The sequence below is a fragment of the Equus asinus genome, chromosome 14, assembly GCF_041296235.1.
Source record: "Equus asinus isolate D_3611 breed Donkey chromosome 14, EquAss-T2T_v2, whole genome shotgun sequence".
NCBI classification, from domain to species: domain Eukaryota; kingdom Metazoa; phylum Chordata; class Mammalia; order Perissodactyla; family Equidae; genus Equus; species Equus asinus.
This window is the reverse complement of record NC_091803.1, coordinates 25,155,911-25,168,161: the sequence shown is the minus strand read 5'-3', so window position 1 is coordinate 25,168,161 and position 12,251 is coordinate 25,155,911. Positions and strand designations below refer to the sequence as shown.

The following is a 12,251-nucleotide window of genomic DNA, read 5'->3' as shown; positions in this document are numbered from 1 at the left end:
GAGTGGCAGTGATACCTGTGCCCACTACCCAGGCCAGAAGCCCCTTGTGCCATCAGGTAGGCCTGGAGAAGGGCAACAGTGCCTCTCTTTCTTGAACCAAAGCCACAGGATAAAGCCTTCCTCTTAGCAAACGGCCCCAGCCCAGCATCGCCTGCCCAGGTTATCTGGCCGAAGGGGCAGAGCTGGGGTTGGGAGATGGGAGGAGTGGGTCCCAGTGCTGTGGGGACAGGACCTCCAGCTCCTGAGGACACAGTCTGACTGCCACTAGGCTAAGGCTGTGCCCAGGAGGAGCCTACTGGAGCCAGAGGAGGGCAGCATGGGCATCCCCTGGGTAACAAGACAGACCTTCCCCTCTTCTCTACTGCCCGCAGGATTTCCTCCCAGATTGGACTACTATGAAACTGCACCGAAAGTCTGTGCTCAGTGTCTTCCGTGAGTACAGAGCACAGGCTCCAAATCAAGAAGGCATCTTGCTAAATGAGTGGACCTGAAATGCCACTACCAGTACCGCTTGTTCATCCTCCGGGGAAATCTCTTCTACCTGGAGCACCAGACCGCACACCCCTAGGCCTCATCCTCTTGGAGAACTACCAGGTGGAGCCATGCCGTGGGGCCACAGAACCCTATGCCTTTACCATCCTGACTCCCAGGGTAGAGGGCACAGAAGGTGGGCGGGTCTACAAACAGCAAAAAATCAGGAAGAACTTGGAGCCTGGCTCCAAGTGGTGAGCTGGAGGCAGCTGGCTGTGCTGCTACCTGCCCTGGAGGCCCAATACCAGGAGCTGTGCCAGGCTGCTGGCCAAGAGCCCAGCTCACTCACAGAGGACTGTGGCTTTCTAGCCACCCTGAGTGCCCCCTCCGGCTTCCAGGAGTTGCACGAGCGTTTTGGGAAGGAGTTTCGGGCACTGCAGGTGGTGTGCAGAGGATTCCAGGCCAGTAACAATGGAGGCAGCAGATCCCAGGTAAAGGTGAAGCAGGAGCCTAACCATTGTTTGTTGATGAGTGACTGAGAGATGGATCAAAGGTCAAGAGGCACCTACCTGCCAAGACCAGCCAGCTGCTTCAGTAGACACCCAGGTTCTGGCTCACTCTGTCCCTCCCTAGTCCTTATTCTAACCCCTGTCATCAAATAACAAAGCAGGAGACAGGCCCAGGTACAACAGCAGGTTCTTTTCTGGTTCCTCAAAGCGCCACACAGGGTGGGGGCAGAGACAGAAGAGAATGTAAACATTGGGTTCCACCCCCTGGAGCTCAGGCCCCTTACCCAGATAAGAGGCTGGAGGGTTGGAAGGGAATAGGTGAAAGGTGAGGACCCTGGTGAGACAAAGCAGGGGAGGCCTGAGAATACAGAGGAAGGTAGGTGAAGAGGAAGGAGAGCAAGGAGGGTGGTGGGTGGGAAGTGAGGGACATTTCCTGTTCCAGTGCATGTCCCCCCTTAAATAAACCAGAGTGCAAGAACACTGCAGGAGAACCAAAGGACAGAAGATAAAATGAGCACCCCCACCCTGGGCCAACCAGGTCCTCTGTATATCATTATAACACAGAGATGTCAAGAAATAGAGCGAGGAGAGCCTTAGCCCCCAGCCAGGAAGTGGGGGAGACAGGCAGGACTGAAGGGAAAAAGGAACCCAGCTCCACTTCATGGGTAAGAGGAGCAAACTGGAGTGTGAGAATCTGAAAACTGCTGACACCCATAGCCAAGAGTCACCCTGTAGTGACAAAAGGCCAATCAGGACAGCACCTGGGAAGGGACCCCAGAGGGAATTGGGGCAGGAGTGACAGAGACCCAAGCTGGGCCTAACTGGAGGTGAGGGGCTCTAGACTTGTTCACGGCTGCCCCAGGGAAATGCAGCTGCCCCATGCACTCCAACTGTCCTGGCTGTGCAGGGATCAGCAGCTGGCAAGGAGATGGGGAATCAAGCCACTCCCCTCAAAAAGGCGGACAGCATGGCAAGGGAGCTGAAGGCAGCACCCCAGGCCAGGCCTGCTCTTGGCTGAGGGAGGAAGGGGGCCATGCAGTCCAGCCCCAGGGCAGAGGTCAGAAGTAAGCATCCTGCCGGGCCTCAGATGCCAAGGACCTGTCCCCACCATCCTGGGGGGCGGGGGACCCATCTGCCTTTCGACGCAGCGAAAGCTTCCTGCCTTGGGCCTTCTTCTCTTGCTTCTGTCGCTCCTTCTCTTGCTTCTGCCGCTCCTTCTCCTGCTTCTGCCGTTCCTTCTCCTGTTTCTCCCGCTCTTTCTCCTGTTTCTGCCGCTCCTTCTCACGTTCCTTTTCCTGTTTCTGCCGCTCCTTCTCCTGCCTCCGAGTCTCCTTGCTGGGACCCAGTGGGGTGCTATTGCCAGTAGGCGAAGGAAGGGATGGATGCAGTCCCTCAGCAGTGACCACAGGCCCTGGGGCAGGCCCAGCACTGGCCCTGCGGGCAGGAGGAGGTGGGGAGGGGGCCCCTCCAGCTGCCCGGGAGCCACGGCTCTTGAGACCAGGGAGGCTAAGGAGGCTGGAGGAGGGGCCAAGGGGTGGCTGCTGCCTCCGGCGCTCCTCATGGATGGCCCGGGAGCCATGTAGTCGCCGTGAGGGTCGATATTGCAGCTCCCCTCGGGTCTCCCGCCACTTCTTGAGCTGGGCTGCATTCTCTCGCTCAATCAGTGCTTCTGTCACTGGGAGGTTGGTCACCTAGATGGAGAAGAAATGAGTACCAGAATGAAGATGAGGATGGGGATGGGGATGGGCTGAAGCAGGTGTGAAGTGTGCTAAGGCCAGAGCCTACCTCATGCACCAGGAAGTCCTCCTGCATGCACTGTTGGGGCAGGTTGCGCAGCTGCTCCATGGTTTCATACATGCCTTGGCAGGAGCGCAGCTTCTCCACTGAGCCCAGCGTGTGCCGCAGCAGCACCAGGGCCACCCGGAAGATGATCTTGACGCCTGCAGGATCAGAGAGAAGACAGCATGGGTGACCAGACCTGGGATCTCAGCCGGTCCCATTTAGAAGGGACTCATAGCTGTCATCCCTGTCTACTGCCAACTTTACAGATGAGGAAACTGAGGCCCCAAGAAGGGAAATGAGCTGCCATGGGTTTCAGGTTCCTGGGAGGGAGAGCAGACTCTGGGTTGGTGGCAGAGCCAAGACCAGACCTCAGTTTCTCTAGCCCCCCAGCCGGCTTACAGTGAAGCCAAGGCCCAACAGTGTCAGGGGGCCACCCTCTAGCAGCCCGCATGGAAACCCCAGTCCCCTCACGGCCTGAATGGCTACAGAAGTACCTTCACAGAAGAACATATCCCAGACACGCAGCACTGAAGCCCAGGGCAGGGTGCGGGCAAAGATGCACATGAACCATTCTGTCATGTAGAGCACGGGGTCAATGCGTTGCCGCCGCAGGTGCCGATGTGCTAGTGGGGAGGCCCGGCGCAACAGTGCAAAAAAGATCTCTCCATCCAGCTGAATGGCCTCCTGGAAATGGGACGAGCCATGAAAAGATGCCTGCTGTACCCACCTGGGATAGAAATGGCCCTGGTAGGGGATCCTCACCTCAGTGGGAGAGGCCCAGAGGAGAGGGACAGAAGGACACAGGATTGGGCAGGACAAGGACCTTGGGTAAAAGTCACTGCCCCAGTTGCACCCAGTCTCTAGACACTCACCAGCCCTGCACTGTAGTAACCGGGGAGGTACTTGTCGCAGATTTGCACCAGGCACCAAAAGGCTTGCTGAGAAAGGCAAGAACAAGAAAGGAGGGATGAGGCCTGAGAAACAGTAAGCAGAGAGCTCCCCCATCACCAGTGTAGGCCAAGATCTTCCCAGCCCCTCCCCAACCAGGACCAGAGTCTGCTGACCTCAGCAGGCATGTGCATGAGCAGCACTGCAGCCACTGGGGCCTGGGCCTGGCAGTAGCCCTCGTCAGGCCGGTAGATAGTGTAGGCCTTCAGGATTCGATACAGGTCCTGTTGCCTGTGGGTATTGGGAAAGACCATGAGGGCAGTCACAGGAGGTGGGAGTTCTCTGACCCAAACTAAACCTGCACCTCGCCCCAGCCCCAGCTCAGACCCCTCCCAGATCCAGTCCCAGATTAACCTCAGAGCTTTACCACCACACACCTCCATCCACCTTCCCAGTCCTGCCTATCAAGCTTAAGCCAAAGACTCACACCAAAATCAAAGCATTCGAGGCTCCAGTATTCCATCCTTGCCAGCACACCCCACATGTTCCCTACCCATTCCCAAAGGCTGTGTGCTCTCTCCCTCCTTCATCTGCCACCATCTCATAAACCTTGAAGGTCCTCTTCTCCAGGAAGCATTCAATATCCACAGCATCAGCCCTCCTCTAACACTGTCTGAATACTTTTATCACCCCAGAGCAGGAGCTCTCCCAGGGCAGGGCCTGCCTTATCTGTCTCACTGGATTTTGTCAGTTCCCCCCAAGCATGTCCAAGGGCCCTTGTTCTTGGTGAAGGCTTGGGAAGCCAGCTGTTCCTCAGACCTTTCTCTTGTCTCTTCACCCAAAAGAATAAAATCTCTGCCTTACACCTGCTCCTCTTCCTTGAGGGGGGCCCTGTCGTTGTGTCTGGGAATTCCATCCACTCAGCCTCACATCAATAAACCAAGTGCCTTCCTTCACTCCCCATAGCTAATCACCAAGTCTTATCAATACCACATCCTGATTTTCATTCATGTCTGTTTCCTCTCTCCACCTCGATAGTCACTTCACAGCTCAGACCTTCATCTCTTACCCAGAAAATAGTTCTGACCTCCCAGATCCTCTCCCTGCCTCCAGTCACCCACATACTCCTGACCGTGCTTATAATAGTGTTTCCCAAAATTCAGACATTGAAGTGTGATCTTCATTTGTGCTATATACCACCCCTACTATTATTTACTTAATATTTTTTCTCCACTTTGCAAGAGCATCCACAAAATGACAGGTTTCATATACTAGTTATTTTACCAAATACATATTAAAATAAACATGTAACTTCTACAAGCTCTCAAGCTACATTCACCCACCTGCCTGCTTCTGTGCGCCTGCCTTCTCCCATTGCTATGGTGAACTGTCTGTGATCCTGGCCAACCACAGCCTTTCCACCTGGGCACTTGATCCCATCACCTCTCACTTACACAGGTTATCACTCCAGCAACCTTCCCATCTCTCCTGCATCATCAATTTTTCTCTCTCTACTAGATCATTCTCATTGGCAAACCAACATCTGTTATTTCCTCTAGCTTAAAAAAGTCTCTTGACCCCACTTTCCCCTCCAAATACCACACCATTTCTTTCCCTACCTATTCAGTAAAACTCCTCCGGAGTATACACTCACTGTCTTCAAGGTTTTTCCTCCCATTCTCCAGTCAGGCTTTAACCCACTGCTCCACACAAAATTGCTTTTACCTAAGTCACCAATGACCTCCACAATGCTAAGTCCAGAGATCAATTTGCAGATTTGACTTGACCCATCAGCAGCATTTCGTACAGCTGATCCTGAAACCCCTCTTTGCTTTGCTTCCTGGAATCACAATCTCCTTGTTTTCCTTCTACCTCTCTAGCTTCTCCTTCCAGCCTCCTTTATTGGTTCCTTCTCATCTTCCCATTCTTGAAATGCTGGAGCTGCAAGCTCAATATTTGAGTCTCCTTTCATATCTACACTTACTGCCTTGATGACCTCATCCAGTCCCACGGGTGAGATTTAGTCCCATCTAGAGGCTGACAATTCTCCACTTCCAATTTATCTCCAGTTTAAACTTCTCCTCGAAATCCAGACTTGTTTATATCTTACATTCAACTTACTTGACATCTCCATCTGGATGTCCATTAAGCATTTCGAACTCATGATCCAAAACTGAGCTCCTGATATACTCCCCAAACCTACTTTTCCTCCAGTTTTCCCCATCTGTATCAGTACATAGCAACTACATTCTTCTAGTTTCTCAGGCCAAGAACCTTAAGAGTCACCCTTAACTCCTCTCTCTCACACTCCACATCTAATCCATTGGCAAATCCTTTTGGCTCTACCTTCAAAGTATATCCAGAATCCAACCGCTTTTCCCCATAGTTCCACTGCTACCATCCTGGTCTATCTATCATCATCCCTCTCCTGGATTATGGAAAGAGTCTCCTGACTGGTCTCTCTGCTTCTGCTCCTGTCTCCTTAGAGTCTATTCTCAGCACAGCAGCCAGAATGTTCCTTTTAAAACACAAGTCAGATCAGGTCACTTATAACCCATCTCCACTCACATTCTCTATTCCCCTTTCTTGCTTTAAACTCCTCTTTAATACTTACCATCATTTCACATGCAACATACCTTCCTTTATTTTATTTATTGTCTATTCCCACTAGAATATAATAAGCCTCACAAGGACAGGAGTTTTGTCTTTTGTTCACTGCTGTTATCTGTGACTAGAAAAGTGCCAGGCAGATAGCAGATACTCAATAAATATTTGCTGAAAGGATGAACTTATTGATAAAAAATGTTCATCTAAGAACCACTATCTTGCATACTACTAGGGAGCGGTATCTCTACACCTTGAGGAAGCCTGGCATACAGAACAAAAATCCAAGTGCTTTGGAACAGCATTTAAGGGCCCTTGGTGACCTGGCCCTAAACTGCTTTTCCAGCCACATCTCTACCCAACCCCACTGCCCAGACACAGCTCATATAAACCCCCAGCCAGAAAAAAACCTGCCCCTTGCTCTGCTCCCATCTATCCTTCAAAACCCAGTTCAAATGCAACCTCTTCAATGAGCCCTTGATGTGCCTCCCCTTCCCCCTTCCCAACTCACTCCCCACCCGAAGTCAGAGTCTCCCCACCAGGACACTTTCTTCAATATGGCTTGACACTCAATCCATTAAGGACCACTCTTCTAGAAGGCCTAGAGGGCAAGAACTGCTTTCAACCCAGTCCTGTATCCAACTGGAGCCTTCAACAAATGTTTGCTGACTGACCCACATGGTCAGGCCACCTCACCCATGCCCTCCTCGAGCAGCAAACATCTCATGGAAAGGGAACTGGCGGTGCAGGTCCTTCTCAATCACATCCAGCCACTTGGGGTCCCCCGGAGCCCGTTCCAGCTCCTGCAGTGGGACAGCAGGGATTATCTCCAGATCTGGGGAAATTGATGACACCTTTCACACAGACACTGTCACATGCCCCCACATTCTGGACGCACCTCAAACTTGCCCGGGTTTTGCTCCAGAAGTTCCTTGCTATTGGACAGGTACTGCCAGGCCTTGGCTCTGAGGGAGGAGGGGATCCCCTTCCGGCAGCGCAGCTTCACCTAAGGCAGAGTGGCAGGCAAGGACAGCTTCAGGGGTTGGCACAGCCTCCAAGCTCTCCCGAGCAGTCCTCAGGCTCCCTGGGACACTCCTCCCAAATCTCAGAGGCTTCACTCCACTGGACCTGGTGTGGCCTTCTATCTCTCAAGCTACTCTTCCCCCCAGGCCCATGTACCACCTGCCCCCAACACGGTCCAGAAAGCAGATACTCTCGTGCTCCTGGGCTTCCCTGGAGCACATGAGTCCACCCTTTCCCCCTCCCCCCCTCCCCCCGTGTCCATTGCCCTGCCTTGCCCACCACTCAGCCTTTTCAAACCTTCTGGAAACGCCGTGACAGCCACTTATCCCAGTTACTGAACATCTCCAGCCACTTGAGCTCCCGCTGCCGAGCCACATCCACAGGAATGGAGCTCTCTCTGAAGGATGGAGGGAGCATGGAAGGGGTCAGTAGCAGCAAAATAAAACCTGGATTGCTGGGGGAACTGAGGCAAGCAACCTCCCCAGGCTCAAATGAGACTGACATAAAAGCATTTTGTGAGCTACCACACATCAGATGTCTGGCCACTTGGCCATCCAAGGCCCTAGTTCATCACACTGAAAGGACTTCTCTTTGGAAGGAATCTCTGTACAGAGCTTGTGTTCTCATATTGGATTTTTATACAGAGGTGTGTTCGAATCCCATTTCTGACACACGTTTGGGGAGACAGTACAGAATATTTAAAAGCCACAGTCTGCATTAGACCTGGATCCAAGTTCTAGCCTTACCACTTATTCATTGCATGACCTTGGGCAAGTCACTTAATTCCACTAAGCCTCAATTTCCTCATTTGTAAGATGGCGAGAAAAACAACATCTACCTGAGAGGTTATATGAGATAACATATAGCAGGGGCTCAGTAAGTAATAGCAATTATTATCCATAAAATAAAATACGGAACAAATATACTTCTCTGTCTCCTTAGAAGCAACCATCTGAATTTCCTATTAGACTCTTGAGATCCCTTGGGCCATCTGCATGTCCCTCTACCTCCTCCTCCCTGAAATCACCCCAGATTCCCAGGCAAATGAAGCTTTCCTTGAACTGTGTGCCCACTGATCTGTCAGAGCTTCACACTCAAGATGCCGCATCAGTCTTGAAACAGTTACTTGTAAGGAGCTAGAACCAGGAGGTGAGTGGAATGGAAGAGCAAGCTTGGGTTTCCAGACAGACCTGAACTCAAATCCCAGTCTGTCCCTTAGAAGTTGTAGAGTCTTGGCAAGTGATAACCTGAGTCTCTTCCTTATCTGTAAAAAGGGATGTCACCACCTACATCACAAAGTTATGAGATGACTGTTAAGAAACTGTGTATGAAAGACTGTTAAATGGAAGGGCTCATTAAATATTAGTTTGTTTTGTCCTAGAAGCTCCTTAAACAGAGACCATCTCTCATTAATCTCTATCGTAAGTCAGTTCCAAACTCTACTAAGGACTAGAAAGAATAAACTACCTTTCCTGCTCTCAAGAAGGTCACAAACTAGCAGGGGATATAATTGCAAAATGGTACGGGAAATGAAGTAACAAAAACATACAGAAAAGGCACCTAACTGGAGTAGGGGCAGTGGATATCAAAGAAGGCTTCCAGGAGGAGGGGGCATCTGAGGTGAGTCATGAGTAGAACTTAGCAGGAAAAGAAGGGGGAGAAAGGCATTCCTGGCAGGTGGGACAGCCTGAATATGAAGGGGGAGAGACTACAATCAGTTCAACAGGATCATAGCGTTAAGTGCATGGTGAGGAGTGGTGGGAGAGAAAACCAGAGAGGCTGGCAGAGCCAGGTAATAAGGAGTCTATATGCAGGCTAAAAAGCACTGGGACGTTACTCCTGTGGCCAGTGAGGAGCCGCTAAAAGCTTTTAAGGTAACGTGCCCCACTCAGCCTTGCCTCAGAAGTAGATCCTCCACCATGGAAGATGGATTTTAGAGGAACAAAATTACAAAGCAGAGTAATAGCATCCAGCTTGGTGCCTGGCACACAAGAGGGGCTCAGTAACATCCAATTCAATCCAAGTTCCTTAGAGTAGCATGGTATTGAGGAGAGAGCCATTGGTCACACAGATCTGGATTATTTGAGGGGGACAATTCTCTCAACTGCAGTAATCCTGTTTCTTCACCTATAAATTGGGTACAACAATGCATCCTTCCTGCATGGGAAAGCACCAGCGTCAGACTTCAATTGCCTTCCCCTCATAGGATCACAAACGTTGGTGCTCGAATGTTTTCAAATTTTTTGTTGGGTTATAAACCCTGCCTAGAATACCCTCCCACAGGGCTTCCCCCCAACACCACGCAGGTCCCCCCACCCCCCGCGCCGCCCCAACAAGCACAGCCCTGACTAAATTCTACTCATTCTTCACGATACAGATCAGCTTCAGCTGAATTCTCAGACTGGGCAAAAGATCTCTTCCCTAGGTGATCACAAAATCCTGTGATGATCTCTAGGCTAAAGCTAACTAACATCTTAAAATCAACTGTTTAAGGATTTGTTTCTCCCTCGGGATGATGAGCGCCTTGAAACAACTATGTCATCCTTAGCACCCAACACAGAACCCGGCACCTGGGTGCTCAGGTGATGCTGTCGGCTGAACTGACCAGCAGATTAAAGGGTACAGGAACCATGGGCAGGATCCAGAGAGAGAAAAGGAAGAAGTCAAAGAAGATCACACCCCCACCTCAGGAGTGACTCAGGCCCCTGGAGGGAACTAGGAAAGAGTAAGCCAGGCCAGGGAGATGAGGAAATGGTGAAGAGGCCTCCCCCACCCCCTTTCCTTCAGTGAAAACATAAGACTGCCCTTCTTTGTTTCGCAGAGGAGCCCAGCCTTCAGGGTCTCCCCTCCATCAACCAGCCTTCCCCACCCCACCACCCCATCAGACCTAGGGCTATGGTGGAGGGGAGATGCCTGCATCCCTCCCAGACTCTTTCCCCCAAGGTACCAAAGATCTCTACCAGAACCCCTGCCCAGCCAACGCTCCTGCATATCCTGCCCATAGCTGGAGCTTCACATCGAAGAGCTGGTACGATGGCAATCATCTCATTCAACCTTTCACTTCATAGACAAGGAATCTGAGGCACAGAAATGGGGAAGACACTACCTCAAGCGCACATAAACACACCACAGGCAAGGCTTAGACTCAAACTCAGAACACCTGACACCTGGTTTGAAACTTTCACTAACATTCAAGTGCCACAGACACCTCAGGATGCTCTAGGCATGATGGGGGTCGCCAAGAATCTCACTCATGCTAATCACCCTCCGGATCCTTAGAGAGGGCTGGGCTGCCAGAGTCTGGGCAAGGTGTATCAATACCCCCTCCCCCAACATCTGCTTTCCTGAAGCAGTCCCACTGGGTGCCCACTGGATACTCACAGGCTGCCTGAATACTGGCTGCCCCCAAGGAAGCCATACTTGTCAGTCTTGCGCAGGGCCAGCCCATTTATCTCCGAGTCTGAGCCCATGGAGCTCACATCATCCGCCAAGGACTCCAAGGTCCCAGACATGAGGCTCACGGAGTCCAAGTAGCTCAGAGTGTCCGGGGCCTGCCCTCGAGGCCCAGAGATGCCCGGTCCTAGGCTGGACGTGGAGCCTAAGTCCTGAGAGTTTTCAGCAGGCTCCTGGGCGGGGGTCACCGTCACGACCGCCACCAGAGGCTCACATGTCCCTGGAGGGCCTGTACCAGGCCCCGAGGGGTCCTCTGGAGCCTGTTCTGTTGATGCTGATGTGGTTGCTGCAGCTCCATGTCCACTTGTCACCTGTCCTGTTGTCACTGCTGCAACACGTGCAGTCATTCCTGAGGCCACTGTGGTTCCCGGCTTGGGGGCAAGCGGGGGTTTGGCGGAGAGGGCCCCAGGAGTCGTTCTGGAAAGGGTCCTGGTGGGAGTCCCGGTGGGGGTACCTGGTCCAGAGGCGGGTGAGGTTCTAGCCTCCCTCGTCTTCGGAGAGTCTGCCTCTGGGGCCAGAGCCATCGACCTCTCGGCTCCTGCCATTGCCGCGGGCACGAGGGGCTCCGGGCCGGGGGAGACCGGCGCCCTCGGGGCTTCGTGTGAGGCCTCCAGAGTCAGCACCACCACCGTGCTGCCTGTAACCGTCGGGGCAGGGGCTGGGGCCGGGTCCGAGGTCTGGGTCGATTCCGGTACCCAGGCGGGCTGCGCCTCCCCGGGGGCCACGAGGGTGACCGGGGCCGAAGTGGCCGTGGTCACTGGCGGCCCCGAAGCCACCACCACGACGGGCCCAGCCCGGGAGCCGCGAGGCGGAGGCGAGGGGGCCGCGGGGGCGCCATGACGGCGCGGCGGGGCCACCAGGGGCGCCGGGCCCGTCTCCATGGCCGCGGGCCGGCCCTCACATCCCCCCGCCGGGGCGGCCGCAGAAGGCGCCGCCCCTCAGGCCGCTCCGCGCCGCCCGCCCAGGAAGGGGAGAGGGCGAAGGGCGCGGCCCGGCGCGCGCCGGGGCCACAGGCGGCGCACGAGCGGCTGCCGGGCGCGCGGAGGCGGGGCAGGGGCCTGGGGCGCCAAGCGCCGGGGTCTCGCTCGCGCCCTCTCACCTCTCGCGCTCTCTCGCCGCCGCCCCCTCCCTCCAGCTTAGGGCGAGCGGCGAATCTCGCGCCTGCGCACATGCCCCAGCGCCGGCTAAGCGGACTGCGTTTCGGCGTTTTACGCCTGCGCGCGGGCCGCCCCATCGCGCTCCTTTTTTCTCCCGCCTCGTCAGAAGGCTTGGACGAATAATAGGAGAGAGGGAACCGGGTTTCTGCCAATCGTTGGAAGGGTGGGCAGGGTCTGCGGTGGGAAGTGGGTGGGTAATTTGGAAAGAGGAAACGAAGAAGGCGGAGGCTTATAAGACCAATTGAGGGGACGAGTGACGGCAGGAGGCGGTGGAACGAAAGAAGTAACTAATAGAAAAGCGGGAAGCTGAACCTCCTGGCCAATAAAGATGGCTGAAGAGTGAATGACCGCGGAAGGAGGCGGG

The 12,251-nt window shown here is 53.7% G+C and overlaps 1 protein-coding gene across 1 annotated transcript; it reads right to left on the bottom strand.

The window, feature by feature from the left end:
• Positions 1-1,150: 1,150 nt before the first annotated feature.
• TBC1D10B (TBC1 domain family member 10B) lies at positions 1,151-11,844 on the bottom strand. The gene is made up of 9 exons (XM_014842411.3): positions 10,659-11,844; positions 7,575-7,674; positions 7,153-7,260; positions 6,951-7,057; positions 3,827-3,941; positions 3,635-3,700; positions 3,257-3,446; positions 2,766-2,920; positions 1,151-2,671 (listed from the first exon to the last, which is right to left on the bottom strand). The coding sequence occupies exons 1-9, from the start codon at positions 11,609-11,611 to the stop codon at positions 2,039-2,041; spliced, it is 2,427 nt and encodes an 808-aa protein (XP_014697897.1). The 5' UTR covers positions 11,612-11,844; the 3' UTR covers positions 1,151-2,038.
• Between the last annotated feature and the right edge of the window lie 407 nt (positions 11,845-12,251).